General features: G+C 38.5%; 2 protein-coding genes across 3 annotated transcripts in view; one reads left to right on the plus strand and one right to left on the minus strand.

Moving 5' to 3' along the window:
- The window catches only part of LONP2 (lon peptidase 2, peroxisomal), a 147,676-nt gene extending 142,983 nt beyond the window's left edge, over positions 1-4,693 (minus strand). For both annotated transcript variants that reach the window (XM_044664171.1, XM_044664170.1), the window contains exon 1: positions 3,954-4,693. In XM_044664171.1, the coding sequence (XP_044520106.1) occupies positions 3,954-4,186 (233 nt within the window). In that variant the 5' untranslated portion in view covers positions 4,187-4,693. The remainder of the gene's footprint in view (positions 1-3,953) is intronic.
- A 3,840-nt stretch (positions 4,694-8,533) lies between these two features.
- Positions 8,534-21,468, plus strand: part of ABCC11 (ATP binding cassette subfamily C member 11) — a 77,562-nt gene continuing 64,627 nt past the window's right edge. The window contains exons 1-8 of the mRNA XM_044659727.1: positions 8,534-8,632; positions 9,660-9,790; positions 11,172-11,330; positions 13,887-14,034; positions 14,697-14,930; positions 17,998-18,171; positions 20,878-21,025; positions 21,180-21,328. Of these exons, the coding sequence (XP_044515662.1) occupies positions 8,534-8,632; positions 9,660-9,790; positions 11,172-11,330; positions 13,887-14,034; positions 14,697-14,930; positions 17,998-18,171; positions 20,878-21,025; positions 21,180-21,328 (1,242 nt within the window). The remainder of the gene's footprint in view (positions 8,633-9,659; positions 9,791-11,171; positions 11,331-13,886; positions 14,035-14,696; positions 14,931-17,997; positions 18,172-20,877; positions 21,026-21,179; positions 21,329-21,468) is intronic.

Consider the following 21,468-nt stretch of genomic DNA (forward strand, 5'->3'; position numbering starts at 1 on the left):
CTTTCTTTCTTTCTTTCTTTCTTTCTTTCTTTCTTTCTTTCTTTCTTTCTTTCTTTCTTTCTTTCTTTCTTTCTAATAATCCTTACCTTCTGTCTTGGAGTCAATAGTATGTATTGACTCCAAGGCAGAAGAGTGGTAAGGGTAGGCAATGGGGGTTAAGTGACTTGCCCAGGGTCACACAGCTGGGAAGTGTCTGAGGTCAGATTTGAACCTAGGACCTCCCCAGATGCAAGATTTTCAAAGGTCTTGACAGCCTGGATTTTCTATGGATTGAAACTAAAATTAAAATAATAAAGATTAAAGTCAAAAGCACTTATTTTAAAAAATCCATGTGCGTAAACAGAATGGTAGGGAACTGGCTCAACCACAGTTGGGGGTGGGGAGAGTTAGGGAGGGGGAAGAAAGATTTCTGCTGAATCCAAGCTGAGAACACTTTGGGAGGAAATGTTCAGATATAAACTGAATGGCTACTTTCTATATGGAGGACTTTAGATTAGATGAAATCTAAGGTCCCTTGAAAATTTAATGTTCTACCCCAAAAGGTAAAGTTGAGAAACAGGATTGCAGGACCACAAAAAAATATTGTAGAATTGAATATTTTCCATTTTCACTACTAAGAAAATAGTAAGTCATGCAGGTGCCACAAAAAGAACAAATTCGTTAGGCAGGCAGGTGCAAAATGTCCCGTGTGCCAAGATGGCCAGTCCTGCAACTGCAGAGATGTTCTGGTGCCTTTCTCAGAAGTTTATGTACTTCTGGCACTATGCCTGAACTACGAATGCAGAGGGGGCCATGCTGTTTACAGCAGCATAGATAGTAGCTCAGGTAAGACAGTAACATCTATTTCTGCTGTGCTCAGTGTGGGGAGGATTATAGAGAAGAGTGTAACCTCTGCTGCTCCATGAAGTTTACCAGTGTCACTTAAAAGGTATGGGGGACGTGAGGGAGCAGAAGAAAGCCATTCATTGTGCCTCTGGTGTTCTCTTGTGATCTGAAAAAGCAATTAACTGGGTAAGTGAAACATTTTAGTGTCTGGACTTAGATGACCATTGGATGTGACATTTGAATAAGAATGCTTTTTTAAAGGCATTTCCAAGTTTAGACCAGAAAATAGGAAACTGAGCTTGATCATTTTAATGCATTATCTGATATCAAAGGACCAGTGTTCAAGTGCTGACTTTGCTAGCTGAGTTACTTTAAACATGTCTTTAACCTCTCTAGATCTTGGTTTCCTCACCAATAAAATTAGGAGGCTCTGCTAGCGCTTGCACAGATTATTGTACAGAATTGTACAGATTATTAGGGGAGGCTGCATAATCCTTTTCTGGAAACTTAAGAATAAGCAGGAGTTTTTTTTTTGTTTGTTTGTTTGTTTTAGGGAGCCTTAAATGAGCAGAGAGCTAGGCCAGAACAGTCAATCAACAAGCACGTATTAACTGCCTACTATGTGCTAGGCTCTGACCTAAAGGTCCCTTTCAGTCATATCTATAAAGATATGTCTAATATAGAACCTCTTAACAATAACATATATCTAACTAACTAAAGTCATATTATTTAGTCATAACAACTAAAATCATTTCTGGCTAGGAAACAGGTCAAAATGCAGGTATTAAATTTGTATGATAAGGTTCCTAGGCTACTTTAATAATTATCAGAATATATTCTATATTTATCAATACTCTTGGATAGCAGGATTTGATTTATACCTTTCAAAATCTTGCTTCAATGCCATCAATATGTTTTTTACAGAATATAAAAATATGGCTACATTTTTATACCTCAGAGTGCTTGTAGACTGCTAAATAGTACATAATTTTATATGTTAAAAGAAAACCTGATCATAAAAGATCTACAGACACAAGCAAAGACATGATGTGCCTGAGCACAGAGGGATGGCATAAGATGAGATAAATAGGAGAAGACCAGGTACAGTAGAACCAGAGAACTTGTCTATTCTAACCTTTTTTATTTTTTTGGTATAGCCTATTCAGAAGTATCCTATCTCAAGAAATAAAATACAAAAGTCTGAGAAAAACGAGGATAGTAAGAACAATGAGGGAACACTCCATATTTAAGACAGACAGGATAGACCAAGAACTAGCAGGGTTTTAAGAGGTCATCTAATTCAAACCCCTCATTTTAGAGATGAAGAACTGAGCTTCAGAAAGATTAACTTACCCAAGTCCATGCAAAGAGAAAAATGACAGGCAGAATTTGAACGCAAATTCTCCGACTTCAGAGCCAGTGATTTTTTTCAGTGAAGGAAGGGTGTAAATAAAAGAGGGGAAGGTGAGCAGTCAAGTTGTCTGGCGGAAAGCAAAGGGAGGGAGAAGAGAATGGTCAGTTGATGTTAAGAAAAAAATCTAGTTGGAAAATGTAAAAAGAAAAATGTTGAAATAAGAGAAGAAAAGGAGGAGAAAAGAAGTTGGGATTCAAAGAGGAGGAAAGGAAATAAGAGGACCATGGAGAATGGGTTAGTGTGGGACTCTAAAAATGAGGGAGAATTCATGTTAGTCCACAAGAAGCCTCCTGTTAGAATTTGTTGAACTCCTGGGGACAATTCTCTCAGTTATGAGAATCTGTATTTTCTCTACTGCTGAAACACCAAAGGTTTGACCTATTTCTTCAATATCACCACCAATCTATTCCACTTCAGTATCTCTACCCTCAGGTTCTCTATGGAAAGGGACAGTTTTCTAAGAAGTCTCCCACTGCTGGCTCTGGAATAGTTTATATAAGGCTTCCTGAAGTTTATTAAAGTTTTTGTTGGTTTTTTTTTTAACTGCTAATTAGGATGTTAGAGGGAGCAGGGGAGTTAAATTAGTTGACAACCAGGGAGGGAAAGTGATAGGCCCTCTAGGAAGGGGCAGAGGTAATAAGTAAAATGAAAAAAAAAATTTTTTTTCCCCTGAGGAAAAGAGAAAAGATTTGCAAGCAAAAAGCATGACTAGGCTAAAATTGACTTGGCTTCTGATTTCATGGAGTGTTACAGGCTAAGGGGAGAAGGGAATGAAAAGGATTGGAAAGAAGGACCAGTCTCTTCTGCTCTCTGGCCTCAGTTACGCATATAAAATACCCGATGTAAGACTAAACAAACTTCGAGGCACTCTCAAACTAGATTCCAGGAACCCTTGCCCAGCCTCCCTCCAATGGCTGCCAAAAAGTGCTGCAACCTGTAAAGCAAGCTAGAGAAGTTACATAAACACTGAATGTCAAAATGGCAATAGAATCTAGAGACCATCTAGGTAAACAACCAACTTCCTTTCAGAGTTGGAAAAACCCCTTAGTGATCAGGCTTCTAAAAAGCCCAACTTATACTAGAAAACATCACCCCCCACCCCAAGAAAAAAAAAAAAAAAACTCTAAGAAGTGGTCATACAGCTTCTGCTTGCAAACACTAAATGACCCATCCAAATGTCCCCGCTAATAAAGTGGCAAAGCCTATATTTAAACCGAGGTTCTGAGGGCTCCAAGTCCAGCGCCCTTTTAACCAAACAAGGTGTCCCATACTTCACTAAATCTTTTGGAAGAGCCCCCTAGACAGGCAAGCGGCAGCTCTCTCCCCTCTTTCTAATTACCAAGATCTTGAGTTTAAGCTCTCTGGGTCTTCTTGGTCTCATATGCATAAGGAAGAGGAGTGGATGACAAGACCCATAGGGCATCGTCCTGGTCTACTACGCTCCTTCGACTCCCAAGTGTTGGGCACTGGCCAGCTGGGGTATCTGAGTTGGTCAATGCTGAGCCTTGGCCTATGCGGTCACTTTCTGGAGCTACAATTACAATCCTACGAAAGACTCCCTAGTCCCGCAGAGCCCGCGCCAGAGGTTGAGGGGAGGGGGGCTAAAGGGGAGAAGTGGGGGGAGGGGGGTGTCTCTGCCGCGTCATTTCCGCTCCCTGGGCCTCAGTTTCCCCCAGGTAAGCGGTCGCCGTTGCTGCCAGCAGGCGGGCGCTACCTGTGCAGTGGCGGTAGCTCCTGCGCATCGCTGGCGGGGTCGGGGGTGTTGGGGATGACTCCGAGGATGGTGCTCTGCAGCGACGTGCCCTTGAGTAGGCGGCTGCGTACCAGCTGCAAGTTACGGGCCGAATCCACGCTGGTGCGCATCGTGGAGCCCGGCAGCAGGACGCCCTCGTGGGTCAGCAGGAGCGGCAGCCGGCTCGGGATCTGGATCGCGCTCACGGACGACATGGTTGCAGCTATCCGGCCCGCCGAGGCCCCGATCCCGAGTCTGGTTAGCGACTGTGCGGGCGAGGCGAAGGTGGTGGAGGGTGGGGTGAGGTGATTCCACGGCCAGCAACAGCTGCGGACAGCCGCCGACAGCCGCCGACAGCCGCTGCCGCCGCTTCCGCCCCCGCGCTACGGGCCGGGGCACGGCTCAAGCCCCGAAGCTGCAGCCGCTCCTTCGCGCTGACTGCCCTCTGCTGGGGGATCCGTGGCGGTGGCATCACAGCCCGCTCAGAGCCCGTGACCGCCGTAATTATTCAAATAGAAGAAACAGAATCTCAGAATGCTTGAGCTAGGAACAATCTTAGAGGACACGCCAACCACAGCCGTAATTATCGAAATAGAAGCAGATCCTCAGAATGCGGAGAGAGATGGAACAGTCCAGGCCTTTGTCTTAAAGTGGAGAAGAGTGAAACCCAGCAGGGGACTTGCCAAAGATTACACATATATTAGTTAAATAATAAAGTTGGACTTTGACCCAAAGTCACTTGTCTACTGTGTTCATGACTTAGCCAATAAACATTGATTAAGAGCCTACTGTGTGCCAGCTTTGTGCTAAGCACTGGGCATACCATGAAAGGCAAAAGACAACCTCTGTTCTCAAGGAGCTCACAGTCTACTGAGGGAAGCACCAGGCTGTGGTGGAGTCAGCTCTAACCCCATTGTTAATGCCCATTTTCAATGTGGGCATTTATACTCCAGAAATTGGCAATCATAATAAATCAAGACTCTACCTATTGTTTTGTTGATTGTCCAGGTTTAAGAAAGTGTTCAAATGTTCCAGGACAACTCTAAGGGACTTATGAGAAAGAACACTATCCACATTCAGAGGAAGAACTCTGGGAGTAGAAACACAGAAGAAAAACAACTGCTTGATCACGTGGGTCGATGGGGATATGATTGGGAATATTGACTCTAAATTATCACCCTAGTGCAAATATTAATAATATGGAAATAGGTCTTGATCAATGACAAATGTAAAACCCAGTGGAATTGAGCACCAGCTACTGGAGAAGGGTGTGGGGAGGGAAGGGAAAGAACCCAGATCTTGTAACAATGGAAAAATATTCTAAATTAATCAATTAAATAAAATTAAAAAAAAAGAAAGTGCTCATGTGAATTATATCTAAAGATGGACATTCATTCCCCCCTTCCTTTTGTTAAACATTTATGAGCACACTCCCCTATTGCTCTATAAACATTGTGTGAACTCAGAAGGAATTAGTACTTTGAAGGGCTAAGGGAATGAAGCCATCTCCAGAGTGGAGGCCTAGTGACTGTAAGCCAGTAAGAATAATAATAACTGACACATATATTGCTTTTAGGTTTGCAAGCACTTAATATCTATTATCTTTTGAGCCTCACCACATTGGTGGGAAAAGAACATGTAAACAACTATAGGAATACCTCAGAGATTTTGTGGGTTCAGTTCCAGACTACCACAATAAATTAAGTCTCTCAATAAAGTGAGTCACATGAAATTTTTGGTTTCCTAGTACATATAAAAGTTATGCTTATTCTAGACTGTAGTATGTAAAGTGTGCAATGTCTAAAAAACGTATATGGCAAATTAAAAAATATTGCTAAAAATGCTTACCATAATTTGATCCTTCATTGACTTGTAATCTTTTTGTGGTAGAGGGTCTAAATCTAGATGTTACTGGCTGCCAACTGATCAGAGTGGTGGTGCCAATTTCTTAAAATAAGACAACAAAGAAGTTTGCTATGTTGTGTGTGAAGGAATAAGAAGGGTATAGGAGAGGAATGGCTGATCTGTGGAATAGTCAAAACATACACATTTATCCATTAAGTTTGCAGTCTAATATGAGGGCAATTCATGATGGCCCAAAACAGTTACAAGAGTAACATCAAAGGAAGCAAATGGGTAGCTCAGTGGATGGAGAGCCAGGCCTAGAGATGGGAGGTCCTAGGTTCAAATCTGGCCTCAGACTTCCTAGCTGTGTGATCCTGGGCAAGTCACTTAACTCCCATTAACTAGCCCTTACCACTCTTCTGTCTTGGAATCAATACACAGAATTGCCTCCAAGATGGAAGGTAAGGGTTTAAAAAAAAAAAAAAGAAAGAAAGAGTAACATCAAAGATCTCTGACTAGATAACCATAACAGATATAATAATAATGAAAAAGTTTGAAATATTGCAAAAATTACCAAAATGTGACACAAAGACACCGTGAGCACATGGTGTTTGAAAAATGGCACTAATAGACTTGTGTAATGTAGTCTTCAATTTTTAAAAAGCTATCTGCAAAATACAATAAAGTGAAATGCAATGAAATGAAATCTGCTTGTATGTATGAGCAATATATACAGGATATATTGGGGATAATCAATAGAAGGAAGGCACTTACATTAAGGGGAACTAGAAAAGATGTCATATAGGAGATGAAATATTAACTGGAGCTTGAAGGAAGCCAATAGGTAGAAGGAAAGAATTCCAGGCATGGGAGAATGGATATAATTGGATTTCAGAGCTGAAAGGGACCTTGGATTGAAGACCTTCTAGTTCATACCTCCCTTGTTTTATAAAAGGACAAACGTGGAGGTCTAGAAATGGGGACATGACTTTTCTTGGGTGATACAAGTTACTTCCTGTGCAGACCTAGGACTCAAATGCAGGTCCTCTGATTCAGAACCCAGGGCTCTTACCATATATTAGATCTTGCAATATAAAGAACATTGGTTAAGGGGGTCAGAGTTTCCTCCCTTCCTCTACTTATTCATTGTATGAACTTGGACATGCTACCTTACTATCTGGGCTTGTTTTCCTTTCTAGAAGGTAAGGATAGCAGTATTTGTATCACCTACCTGTGAGACTGTTGAAAGAAAAATGTTTTATATTGTTGGTAGAGTTGTGTACTGATCCAACCGTTTTGGGGGACAATTTGGAACTATGCTCAAAGCACTATAAAACTACCTTTGATTCTGTAACACCACCATTGGGTCTGTATACTAAAAAGATCACAAAAAAGGGAAAGGCCCTACTTGTACAAAAATATTTATAGCTGCTCTTTTTTTGTGGTGGCAAAGAATTGGAAATTGAAGGGTCTATCAGCTGAAGAATGGCTGAACAAATTGTGGTCTCTGATGGTGATGGAATACTACTGTGCTATAAGAAATGATAAGGAAGATGATTTCAGAAAAAGCTAGAAAGATTCTACATGAACTGACAGACAGTGAAATAAGCAGAATCAGGAGACAGGAAACAAGTTACACAGTAACAGGAATATTGTGGAATGATCAACTATGAAATACTTGGCTACTCTTAGCAATGCAACAATCTGGGACAATTCTGAAGGATTTGTGACAAAGTACACCTCCACAGAAAGAACTGTTAGAATCGGATGTAGATCAAAGCATACAATCTTTCACATTAGTTTATTTATGGTCATATTTTGGGGTTTTGGTTTTATATGAGTGTTCTCTTACAACAATGACTAATATGGAAGGAAGTTTTGATGATAATATATGTATAACCCAGGAAAAAAGAAAAATGCTTTATTAATATTAAAGCTCTATAGAGGTGAGATATTATATCAGGCAGCTAGTCTCTGACTCCTTCTCCCTCAACCCTCTGACACTGAGAGGCATTACAAATCCAAGCCTGGCAATGACAATTAGAAGGGGAGACCTAAGTTTGCAGGTAACCTGTAGGGTTTGAGTAGGGAGCTATAGGTCTGAAAGTGAGTTTCAATATATAAATTTGACTCTTCATTTTGGTAGTAGGTACTGAGTTAGAAAGAGTAGGTGGTGAAAACTAGGGAAACTAGACACAGTTTAAAATAATTTCCTCATTTTATAGCCACAGAAAACAAGGCCTAGAGTCTGCAAATGACTTGCTGATGCTGGGAATAGACCTCAGATCTTCTAACACCTAGTCCAAGGTGCTTTCCACATCACATTAACCACAAGTAAACATGGTTATTCCCCAAAGTAACACCTATCTGTACAATTTTCATACAAATCCACTCACTTCTACACAAATTTTATATAATGTTTGTGATTATTTGTATTTGTGATCCTCCTCTTTTGGCTTCCTTCAGCTTTCCACCTACCTAGAAATATAATGAAGTCTGATCAAACCTTTTTCACTTTCACAGCCTAGAACAGTACCCTACTTGCAACAGGAGCTTAATGAATGTTTATCAAATGCATAAAACAAAGTGAGGAGAAAGGGCTGACCCAGTTCCATATATCCCTATTGCCCTCCCTAGGAAAGAAAGTCATTGAAGAATTTGCCAGTCATTTCAGCCTTTCATTCTAGGAAAGAAAGAATTGGCAGAACAAACTGAAAATGCCCAGGAGAAGAAAAGACTGGGGTCCCAATCCCATTGGTGGCTCTATAAACTTTGGAATGGACATGGAAGACAACATGGTTTATGGCCTCACCTATGTAAGAATGCCCTGGTCCCTGCTCCCATATAGCAAAAAGGGCTTATTTTCATGGAGGGAATTTTGTAATCTGGTTACTTTCACCAAGGCTGGTCTGATTCATAGACTTTTTAAGCTAGAAGGGACCTTAAAAGACTATCTACTAGCCCAATCTCTTTATTTTATAGATGGGGAAACTGGTACTCAGAGAGAATAAGGTCACTTAATAACAGAATCCGAGAGTTGGAAGGAGACTTAATTCCCACCCCTTCTTCAAAATCTCCCTGAAAACCTCTAGTGAAGGGAAACACGCCTGCCTGAAGCAATCCATTCCACTCTAATTATTAGGAAAAATTGATCTAAATCAAGCTTAAATCTCTCTTTCTGTAAATGTCACCCAGTGACCTTGGCTCTACCCATTAGGTCTAAAAAGAGTGAGTCTAAGAGTGCAAGAGAAGTTGTTCTGTTAAAAAAAAATCTTCATGACTGTTTTGGTTCTCTAAAATTACATCATTTGTAGTTCCTTCCTCTGCATTAACAATTGCTTCCTCTAGGCTCAACTTTTAAAATGCAAATATCCCCAGAAGTAGAAACTCATTAAAGCCCAAGGAACTGAGTATATGAATTGATTAGATCTTATCCCTGATAGGCAGGAAAAATCAAAATAATAGAATGGCAAAACACTTAATGCTTGTTAAAATGAATTGTACTGTTGCATCTTAGAATCTACTCTGGAAGGGTCCTCATAGAATAATTCATATTTATTTCATTCTTTGAAGTTTACAAAGAACAATCCCCACAAAAAATTTTCTAATATTTATTTTTAGTTCTATTCCACAGATAAAAAAATGGAGTCTTGGAGAGGCAAGGTGATTTGCCACAGTTACAAAATTAGTAAGAGACAGGAAGACATTGCTGAGCAAGATACAGGGATGACCATTGCATTTCCCCAGGACAATTTTTAGATATGGGGGGGGGGGGAGGAAGGGCAGGGCAGATGAGACTCATAGAAATGTACTCATAACTTATACTCTTGTTTTAACCCCAAGAAAAAATTTGCCCTTGGGGATAATTATTGGAACCCAGGGCCTCATAACAACCTGGAAGGACAAAAGACCTTCTCAGATGGGAAATATAATGCTGCTTGGAGAACAATGATCCCAATTCGCTCCACATCAAAGTAAGTTGTTCAGTTGCAACACCAATTTCCAACACAATTTAATTAAATAATTATTTAAGTGTAAGGGTCCCTATATTTTGGTAAAGTGAATCACTTATAGCCCAAGGGAGATAAGGGAGGAAATAAACAGCCCTTTAAATAAACAATCCTTAAGTTTCTGCTAAGTGTCAGGCACTGTTGCTAAGTGCTTTAAAACTGTCATCTCATTATCTCAGAGTTGAAACTATTTATTAAAAATTTATTGGACTATTGCTTGGTAAAACCAGTTTCCAAAGAGATTAAAAGCAATTCAGAGGATAGACTTTGAGGTCTTTGAGATCTGGGACTGTTTTTGTTTTTGTTTTTGTAACCCTTGTGCTTAGCCAAATGGCCTGGCACATAGCAGATACTGAATAAATGCTTCTTGACTTGACTAGAGAGAGGACTGAACCAGGGACTTTTTAAATATTGTTTTTCTTGCTCAAAATTGTAATATGTTGAATAGAATTAGGGTATTAGTAAAATTGTATTCGTCACTGAATATTTTTGCCTCTTGTGGATGGAACATTATGGGTGAGGATGATTTTCCAAAAGCAAGAGTGCCCAAATTTCAAATCTTTCCTAGGCATACAAATAAATCTGGTCCCTACATTATCCTCTACCAAAAAAAAATCCCGTTTCAAAAGAGTCTTTCCTTAACTGGAAAAGAGGGGTGTTAGTCAACAGTTTTAGGGCTTTAGATCAAGAAAATCAATCCAGGTTTTTTACTACATATATCTCTGAAGTTCTGCATCAGCCCTAGTCACCAGGATTCCACCAGAACTACATGTTCTCCAGCCTTCCCACCTTTAGCCCACTCTCTTCTATTATCACATAACCATACTGGGGCTTGGGTGAATAGGCTCCAGGAGCACAAGAAGTCTTCTAGAAAGGGACAGGCTGCTTTATGACAAAACATCTCTTATTTTCCCTACAAACAGCACAGATTCTCCACAGTCACCCTATTGAAAGATAATCTAACACAAAGGCTATTGGGAAATGAATTCCCATTGCAGCACTGGTGACAAGTCATCATCCCTTGTGCCTGAAGACCCTTGATAATATTACAATTCAGCCTTAGCTTTCATTTTTTTAACCCTTACCTTATGTCTTAGAATCAATATTTAGTGCCAGTTCTAAGGCAGAATAACTTATAAGGGCTAGACAATTAGGGTTCATTGATTCGCTCAGGGTCACACAGTTAAGAAGCATCTAAGTCCATATCTGAAGCTAGGTCCTCCTGAATCTAGGCCTAGCACTCTATCCATTGTGCTACCTAGATGCCGCTTCCTTTTGTTTTCAAGGATAGGATGAAAGGGACTGATTAACAAAGTAATCCTGTTGCTTTTGACTTCTTCCACAGATCGTCTACTTCAAATCCTTTGGATGGTGCTGGCCTGTTTTCCTACCTCACCAATTCATGGCTAACACCTGTTATGATCCAGGGTTTCATGAAACGCCTAAATGAGCACACTGTACCTTCTCTATCAATGTATGACTCCTCAGAAAAGAACTCTAAAAGGTAGCAGTGACAGTGGAGAACTGACTGTGTTGATCAGGGTAGTTCTTGATGGAATGTTGGGCAGAAGAACTCCAGAGTGGTAGACAGGGCTTATTCCCCAAAGGCAAAATAAGGAATCCTTTATCCTCTAGTTTAAAAGATTTCCTTTAAGTACCATTCAATAATCACTTTTGGAGCAGGCATTTGACTAAAACTCTGAACTAATAGTCAGGAGATAAAACTACCAACATATCACGTTAGCTTTATTCTGCCTCAGTTTCTTCATTTTTAAAATGGGGATAATATTATTCCATTTCCTACCCACCTATTGCATGGAAGACTATCATAGAAATGAAATAATTATTGTGAAACTGCTTTGAAATGTATAGCATGGTAGGCGAATTGAAGGTATTTTATCTACTTTTTTAATTTGATTTGATAAATATAATATACAGACAGCTTTGGGTCAGAAAAATTTGGGGCTATTCTTTCAGGTCAGTGTCTTTCTGACCTGGTATCTTCTATGTCTAGGATCCAAGTTTTCTGAATGACTCAAGCTTTTGGGGGGATGCTTATTGTTAAAATAATCATTTATGACTTCTTTAATTTAGAGTTGGGAGTATAAGGAGAATTATTATAATGAAGACACAGTTTAACAGTAGACTTCTTGGATGGATCAACCTTTCAGTAGAGTTACGTTTTTTTTTAGATGTTAACTTCTAAACCTTTGCTTTTCTGAGAGGTAGAGGTAAAACTGTCAGAGAAGGGCAACTATAGAAAATAAATTAAATTGCTAGTTGTGGGGGAGTTTTGCAAATCATTTGATGTCTCTGAACAATGAGAACACAACCACAGAATCCAGCTATATCTCTAATAGAGGCCTAGAAGTTCTCAGCCATATCCTTTGTGGACTTTTAAAACTCTGTAATAATAATAAGAATACCTGATAAAACAATGATCTCATTATTGTGAATACTCCATCCACCAGTGTGGATAGCAACTAAGAATTTCTCATTCTCTGTTCTTTTTGTCAATATCTATCCCTATCCTTCATAAAGGATTTGTCCACTGTGCTGGAGGCCTTCCTCTGGTTTTTTTCCTCCAAACAAAAGTGATAGTGATGATGATAATGAAGATGATGGTGAAAATGCTTATTTTAATATTTCAAATTTATGTACTTTTGTTGCTATAGGCTCCTTCAACCAACTCATTCCAAAATCTCTCTTTGCCATAAGAGATGGTATTCATGAGTTTCATGGGTATTTTATAGAATTTAGAGCTGGGGGGACTTGAGTTATTTAATTTAACCCCTTCCCTTTATAAATTAAGAAACTGAAATCTAGAGAAATCTAAAGATTGTAGATGTCTACAATCATTTATTGTAGCTAAAAAAAAAATTATCCCTTACTAGGCAAATTTTTGGTTTTGAATTTCTCCACCTCTACTAGGTTAGGGTTCAGATGAACAAAAGGTTGTTAATATCATGTACATCATTATTCATTTAGAGAATACTTTAATTTTTGCAAAATGCTTTACAAACTTTTCTGCTCATTTTAACCTGCCAGACTTTAGGCTCTAGGGGTCACCTTCATACTTGAAAGAAGCATTGGCGTAGGAGTAGGAAGAGATAATAATGGCATTTCACAATTATATAGCCCAATAAACACATTATCCTCTTTGATCCCCACAATATCTTGGTGAGGGAGGAAGACTAGTATTAAAAAGATCCTAGATTTAAAGAGCAAGTAGGTGGCACAGTGGATAGAATATCAGACCTGGAGTCAGGAAGACCTGGGTTCAAATCTGACATCAAACATTTCCTAGCTTTGTGACCCTGGGTTTGCCCTTCTGTCTTAGAGTTGTCAATGGGACAGAAAGTAAGGGTTTACTTAAAAAATCATAGAATTAAATCCAGGAGGGATTCCAGGGGTCATTGATACTAACTCATCACTCTACAGATGAGGAAACTAATGCCTGGATATGTAAAGTAACTTGCTTAGAGTCACATAGCTAATAGGTGCCATGGGAGTGGGGGGTTTTGGTTGAACCTAGGTCTTTCTAGAGTCCAAGTCCAACACTCTATCCACTATACCATACTGCCTCCTTTTACATATGAAGACTTTAAGTTCAGAGAGTTTAACTGTCTACCCAAAGTCTTATGGGAAAGAAAGAAAGAAGCATTTATTAATATTAACTATGTGCAAGGCAATGTGCTAAGGGTTTTACAAATATTACCTCGTTTGATCTTCACAAATATAATTATCCCCATTTTACAACTGAAGAAACTGAAGCAGTCAGAAGTTAAGTGACTTCTTAGGGTCATACAGCTTGTAAGTATCTGAGCTTGGGTTTGAACTCATGTTTTCCTGACTCTAAGCCCAGCATTCTATCTCCTGGGCTTCCTAGCAGCAAAACACTATAATCTGACTTCTTGCCCAGTGCTCTTTTTTCCTACTCACCCACTGCCTCTCTAATGGCCAGTGCCCCAACCCAATCTAGCAAGCATGCAGTTCCTATGGTGATTGACTGTCCCTTAAATACAAAGAATGAATGCATGGTGCATGTTTCTGTTTAAAGGCTTAGAATCCTCTGGGAAGAAGAAGTTGCAAAATATGGTTATGAAAAAGCTTCTACAACTCGTGTCCTCTTCAAGTTCCAGAGAACAAGATTTTGCTTTGATATCTTGGCATGCATATTCTTTAGTATTATGAGTGTCTTAGGACCTGTAAGTAATGGACTTTATCACATCTAAGGGGAGGGCACAATGTAGAAATCAAATGGGCTTCATTTCAAAAGCAATGACTTGGATTTCCCCATAGTCCATTCCTGAATTCTAAGTGAATCCATATGGTGTCATGAAACCAGTACAGGGCACTTGGGATTTTTAATTTTTAATTTTCAACAAAGTCTAGTCAATGAGACAACTTTAGAAATGCTAAGTCTTTCAGATAAATAGTTATTTCTTTGGGGACATATTAATAAGGGCCTTAATGTTGCCCAGAACAATACCTTAGAAGTATTCTCCACTTTAGAAATTGATCTTTAGAAGAGTATCTACCAAACCCTCCCACAAATGGTTCCTTGACATCACCACTACAGACAGAAATTTGATATTCACAGACTGGGGTCTAAAAATAACATCTTTATTTCCACTAACCTCTAACTGAAATTGAACATTTTTTTTCTTTATGGATATTTGAAATAAGCATACTTTCACAGACTTTCTCAGACTGCTAATGAAGTCTATAATATTAAAAAAGGGTCTAAAGCAATCTGACATTTTTTGTCATTTTACTTCAAGAAACTCTAATATTTCAAGAGTGATGGAACACAGGAGGACAGAGTATTGGAAGACCTTTGCTAAACAGAATTCTTTTTTGTTCTCAGGTGCTTCTTATTCCAAAGATTCTTGAAAATAGCATAAGTGGATCAAGTAATCTTTCTTATGGCATTGGACTTTGCTTTGCCCTTTTCTTCACTGAATGTATGAAGTCCTTTGGTCTGTGTGCATGTTGGGTCATCAACCACCGAACAGGGATAAGGTTGAGAACAGCTGCATCTTCATTGGCTTTTGAAAAACTAATGGAATTTCGGTCTTTAATCCATATTTCTGTTGGTGAGGTAAGAATTTTTGCCCACATGTCTTAGAATCATGGATCTAGAACTCTAAGGGACTTCAGAGGCCTTTTAGTTCAACCCCCTCATTTTTTGAATGAGGAAGATGAGTCTCTCAGAGCCTTCCAGAGCAAAATGCCCAAGGCTGCACAAATGCTATGCATCAGAAGTGAGATTTGAGACCAAGTCCTCCAACTCCAGTGCTCTTTGCCTGGCATCAAAATCACAGGTAACTGGAAGTCTTCAGAGTTGCTCCATAGAGCTGCTGGGTTGGGTGGAGGCAGGATATATTGTTGGTGAGCATGGTTATGTATGGTTAAGAAGAGAACCAAAGGGGTTCAAGGAAAAGAGGAAAGGAGCAGAGAAGAAGGGAATAAGGGAGAAGGAGGAAAATCAAAGTAATTGTCTTACAGTAAGAATTGCATCTGCCATTAAACACCTATCTCAGGTGTGATTCAATGTCATCTCTATAATTTGTCTATGTCTGCAAGATATTATTTGGCTTTGTGGAGCCTGGATATACTTGATGTGAATCTAGTAAGCATCTTTCCTCCTCATCCTTCTTTCCTTTTCATCCTGATCTCATTCCCTTTCCCCCATACTTGACAGTTATTCAGTCAGTAAACATTTATTCAATATGTACTATGTTCTGTGTAAGCACTAGGGATTAAAACAACAACAACAACAATAACAAAAAACAGAAGACAGGTCCTGCTCTCAAGGATCTTATAGTCTAATGGGTGGGGACAGCATATAATCATCTATGTATAAACAAGCTATATACAGGATAAATTGGAGAGAAACAATTTAGGAAGTAGAATTAAAAGGGATCTGAAAAATGTCCCCACTCTAGGAAGAATTCTTCCTTTATCTCACAGTGGTTTCTATTAATTTCTGGGCTTGGTGAATGGACACTTCTGTACTTTATTAAAAGTTAGAGGAAGTGGCCTGATAATCTCCTGGTAGAGTGTCAAGAGCTGAACTCAAATCTGTGTTGGTTTTCAAAAACATGTTTGCAAGAAAAGGAATAAGAACTTTCAAAGTTAGAATCCTATTTCAGAATAGATTTCTAAAGAGCATTTACAAATCATTCAAGCCTGAGTACATGACCCATCATAGGAACATGAAAAACAACTAGGGTGATCCTAAAATAAATCAGAAATGTGACTTAAAAAGAATCAGGTTAGGAGCAGCTAGGTGGTTCAGTGAGTAAAGAGCCATTCTTGGAGATGGGAGATGGGAGACCTCGGTTCAAATATGGCCTCAGACATTTCCTACCCTGTGATCCTGGGAAAGTCACTTAACCCCCATTGCCTAGCCCTTACCACTCTTTTGCTTTGGAATCAATACTTAGTATCAATTCTAAGACAGAAGGTAAGGCTTAAAAAAGGGTGGGGGGGGGTCAGATAATGGCTCTAAAAGAAAATAGTTCAACCCATAAGCATTTATTGAGTACCAGATATATAACGGCATTAAATGAAAAAGAGTTGGTGGGAGTGACACTGTGATTGGGAGGAGATACAAAGAAAATATAAGACATAGTCCCTGCCCATAAAGGATGTATAGTCTATTTGGGGAGACAAAGTAGTGTTGCTATGGAAGGAGTACTTGGGGGTTAGAAAGTCTTGATTGTAAGCTTTTTGAGGGTAAGGAATGTCTTTTGAATATTTTTTGTATCCCCAGTACTTAGCATAGTACCTGGTACATAATAGGAGCTTAATAAATGTTTATGGATGGACTGATTGACTATCGTTTACCATGTTACTTTGGATAAGTGACTTCTTCTGTAAGCTAGATAGAATAGTATTTATTCTAACTATTTTATAAGGTCATAAGGAGATAATGTATGTAAAGTATTTTGTAAATCTTTAGTGCTATCAAAGTTATTGTTATTGTTAACAGAAATCAAAGTCACTGGTCACATAATCTCTCATGATATTTAGCTGATGGGTGCTGATAAAGGAGGACATGGTCGTAGTACTGAGGTAAACTTTGCAGCAGATAACAACAACAACAAATTCCTAGAATGGGAATAAGAACTCTAATTCTCAAAAATATCAGGCTGGTAATAGTAAAACATAGCAAGTTTAAAATCCATACAGATACACTTATAATCAATATCTGTCACCAAACAAAACAAGTATTACACAAATGAAACAACTTGAGGTAAACTTCCAGGTAAACATAGGAGCAAGAAAGATGGTTGATGGATTTAATATAGACATATCTGTATTATGGGAGAGGGAGCCAAGGGATCAAAATAAGAGAAAAATCATTATGGGTTGGATTGATCAGGAAACACTTGTATTTTATTTTATTATTTTTTAAGCCCTTACCTTTCATCTTAGAATCAATACTGCATATTGGTTTCAAGGCAGAAGAATGGTAAGGGCTAGGCAATAGGGGTTAAGTGATTTACCCAGGGGTCACATAGGGAGTAAATATCTGAAGTTAGTTTTGAACGGAGGAATTCCTGTCTCTACATCTGGCTCTCAATCCAGCAAGCCACCTAGCTGCCCCTTGGAAATACTTTTAGAGATGTTATGAGCTTGGTATTGAAGATTGGGCAGGCTAAGGAAAGAGAAAGAGGGAAAGGAAGAGTATTGAAACAGAAATGAGTGGAGGCCTAGAAGAGGGAATGGGAAGAATCAGAAATATGTGCTATGAAGAGGTTAGCTTGGTTGGAGTAGTAGTGGTGGTTATAAGATTCAGACTGGAAGGTATTTAGAGGGGAGGAAGCTGACTGCTAACCCAAGAAGTCTGAGGGAGATTCGATCTGACGAGTAGTTTTAATAGTAGCCAATGCAGGTCTTTGAGGTGGGGAATGACATAATAAAAAGTCTTCTTTTTGGGTTCTACTTTTGTTTGTTCCTTATATCTATAGGGAAAGATGAGTGGATTTCCTCTAGGTTTATGCCGGAATTGAAGGAAAAAGACCTTGGGGGCAAAAAGAGCTTCATTTCTTCATTCCTAGAAGGTTTAAGAAAGCCTTTCTGTCTCCAGTATAGAGAATTGTGTCCCTTGCTTGGTATATGCATGGAATCCAGTACATTCATATGTTCTTATATTGCAGGCCATTAGTTTTTTTGCCGGTGACATCAATCACCTATTTGAAGGGGCTTCCTTTGGTCCTCTGATTTTCATCACATTCTCAACAATTATTACTGCTTCTGTTTCTACCTACATCACTCTTGGTCCCACAGCATTCCTAGGAATCGTGTGCTACCTCCTGGTTTTTCCCATGCAGGTAATGTGCATTCTTTTCTCTCTCTTTTTAAAAAAATTTTATCTTCTGTCTTAGAAACAATACTGAGTATTGTTTCCAAGGTAGAAGAGTGGTAAGGGCTAGGTAATGGGGATTAAATGACTTGCCTAGGGTCACACAGCTAGGAAGCATCTGAGGCCAGATTTAAACCCATGTCTTCCTGTCTTTAGGCCTGGCTCTCAATTTACTGAACCATATAGCTGGACACTGATGTACTTTCTCTTAAACCATTCTATGTTAGTCTGTCTCACTAGGGTAGCCTTTTGGGGCCTCGTGTCTTAGACACAGTTTTTTGGGCATTTTCTGAGTGACGGTTCCACTATTGCTGAGATTTAGTCTTATCCAACAAGACTTAGCATGGAATTTTGAACTGAGTAGGCACTTATTAAGTGCTTGCTAAATTGAATTCATTTCATGAGAAAACAGTGAGCTATAGGGAACACAGTACTTGACCTAGAGTCAGAAGACCCAGATTCACATACCAGCCCTGCCACTAACTTGTCTAAGTTATTTAACCTATCTAAAATATGGAGATACCATTTTTTGTCTTTGCTACTTCACAAGGTTGCTCTAAGCATCAAAAGAGAAGATATATGAAGTATTTTGTAATTGTGAAATTGTATACAAATTACACATAACAGTGTCTTAAGTTTGACCAGTTGTAGCTAACAAAGGATGGTAATTCCTCAGCCCTACTTAACTCATTGCCGTATTCACCCTCATCCTCAGTTAATCCAGGAGACATTTTTGGATATTCCTTTATTAATAATTCACACTATAATCTTTTTCTCGTTAGCTAAACAGTTATCTCTGGCTCTCTACTCCAGTTTATTAAATATTACTTAGTTAATTAACTGGAGAAATCTTGATGCAGTGAATGGTTATCAGAGTTAGAAGCAAGAAGACCTGGGTTCAGATACTTATTAGCTCTGTGATCCTGGTCAAGTCACTTAGCCTCTCTGGACGTCAGTGTCCTCATCTGTAAAATGAGGGAGGTTGGACTAGATGGCCTCTAAGGTCTCTTTCTGTTTTATATTCTATGAACCTCTTTTTTATATGCAGTTACTCAGATCTCTTTATATACAAAACCTACTTTTAAATGAATGTCAAGTACTAGCTATATGATTTATTAATACGTTAACAAAGAATAACACAAAGACAAATAATTATTTATAATCTTTTAGCTGTAAAAAGATGAGTCTATAGTTTCCTCTTATACTAACTTCAATTCTTAATTTCTTACTACTGAAATACAGTCTCGTCATTAAGCTTCACTAGATAGCAGCTAAAGTCTCACAAGAAACATAAAATATAAAATTTATTTTAAAATATCAAAGTTAAACTCCATTCTTTTAGGGAATAAGATCTTTGTCTTCTCATAGTCTCTCTCCAGTCATAAAAAAATAGTCTCTTCACAAGTCAGTTAAAAATCAGTTGCCTTAGAAATGATAATTAAAATTCAATCCCAGGGGCAGCTGGGTAGCTCAGTGTATTGAGAACCAGGCCTAGAGACAGGAGGTCCTAGGTTCAAATCTGACCTCAGCTACTTCCCAGCTGTGTGACCCTGGGTAAGTCACTTGACCCCTATTGCCTAGCCTTACCACTCTTCCGCCTATGAGACAATACACAGTATTGACTCCAAGATGGAAGGTAAAGGTTTTTAAAAAAACCAATTCAATCCCTTTACAAATAATTAAAACTCTCCATCTGCTCATTAACTCTTCATAGATCAAAGTTAGAGATTGTACTACCACTGTTCCTTAAAGAGGAGCAGTTAATCTGCCATTCTCCAAATTTCTAAAACCTGTCGAAGATATAACTATCTATAGTCTCTATAGGAGAAGATATTGAAGCTAGTATTATATCTCAAAAGGTAAAATTCAGCATATCTTAACAGGTAAGAAATGTATGATTAATGAAATTAGAGACATTTCTAAATCATATGTCTGAGTGTAGTCCCATTATTAATTATTTATAGCAAATAACAAATCAGAAGGGCAAAGACAAGTCACTGAATGAAAGTTTAATAACTTCTGCATGACTTATTTATCCAAACTGGTGATGCTGAAGAAATAGGAAACAGATAAAGGAAATTCTGATATTACATTCTGATATTACAATTTCCTGTAGAAGTTTTAATTGATGTAAACAATCACTACAAACAGGATCCCAAAAGATCATAGAAACTACCTCACTCAGAAATCATTTGATCTTATTATTTTGAGCAGCCCAGGACAATACCAAGTAAGAATATAAATGAATTTGCAAAATTGTTATGTAGAAAGATGAAAGATTATGGACAATAGTATTTAAAAAGTGCAGTAAAAAACTGAGGTTGCAGAAAGCTAGAGGTGAGCCCCAATTAAGCCAGATAATCCCAGCTGCTCTTTCCAGCTGAATTTGGAAAGAGAACAAAAAATTTAACAGACTGGCCAGAAATGATCTACAGAGAAGTATTCTCCTCTTTAATGACAGAAGAACATATACCACAACTTGCTATCTAAATGGGACTTTGGAATTTAAGATTACTAAACTTGATTCAATGCACTGAGATTAAGGTTCTAAATCATGTTCTAGAATTTCTCTTTTTCTTTGACCACTCCTATGCATAGGACAACACTCTCAATCTTGCTTTAAAAATTATCTTCTTAGTGATTTTTGAACAATATCATTCCATCCCAATTGCAGACATTTTTGACTAGGATTATTGTGAGGTTACACCATCAGACTGCTGAGGTCAGTGATAAACGAATCCGAACTACAAATGAAGTTCTCACCTGCATTAAGCTGATTAAAATGTACTCTTGGGAAAAACCGTTTTCAGCCATTGTCAAAGGTATGAAAAGGTCATGTTTTCAATAGAGCTGCATAATGTAAATCTTGTTTCAATCTTTGATCTTTTGGAATTTTTCAGACTTCTACCTGGAATCCTTTTGGGATTACTATAGATGTGTTATTTTTATTTTTATTTTTATTTTTTTGTCTTTAAGCTTTAAGAAGAAAGGAGCAGAAACTTTTGGAAAAACATGGATTTCTTCAGAGTCTCAATACTTCCATCTTGTTCATTGCACCAACTCTGGCTACTGTTGTGATGTTTCTTGTCCACATAGCTTTAAAACTAGAACTCAATGCATCAGTAGTAAGTGTTCTAAGTGTATTTCTTTTCTTCTTCTTCATAACATAACAGCAGTGAAGGGTTGTTTCCTTATGATTTCTTTCCTAATCTTGGCCCTCTAAGATTTCACAGGCAGAAAAATTAGTCTTATGTTGTCTTTATTC

Source organism: Gracilinanus agilis, chromosome 2, assembly GCF_016433145.1.
Source record: "Gracilinanus agilis isolate LMUSP501 chromosome 2, AgileGrace, whole genome shotgun sequence".
Taxonomy (NCBI): Eukaryota; Metazoa; Chordata; class Mammalia; order Didelphimorphia; family Didelphidae; genus Gracilinanus; species Gracilinanus agilis.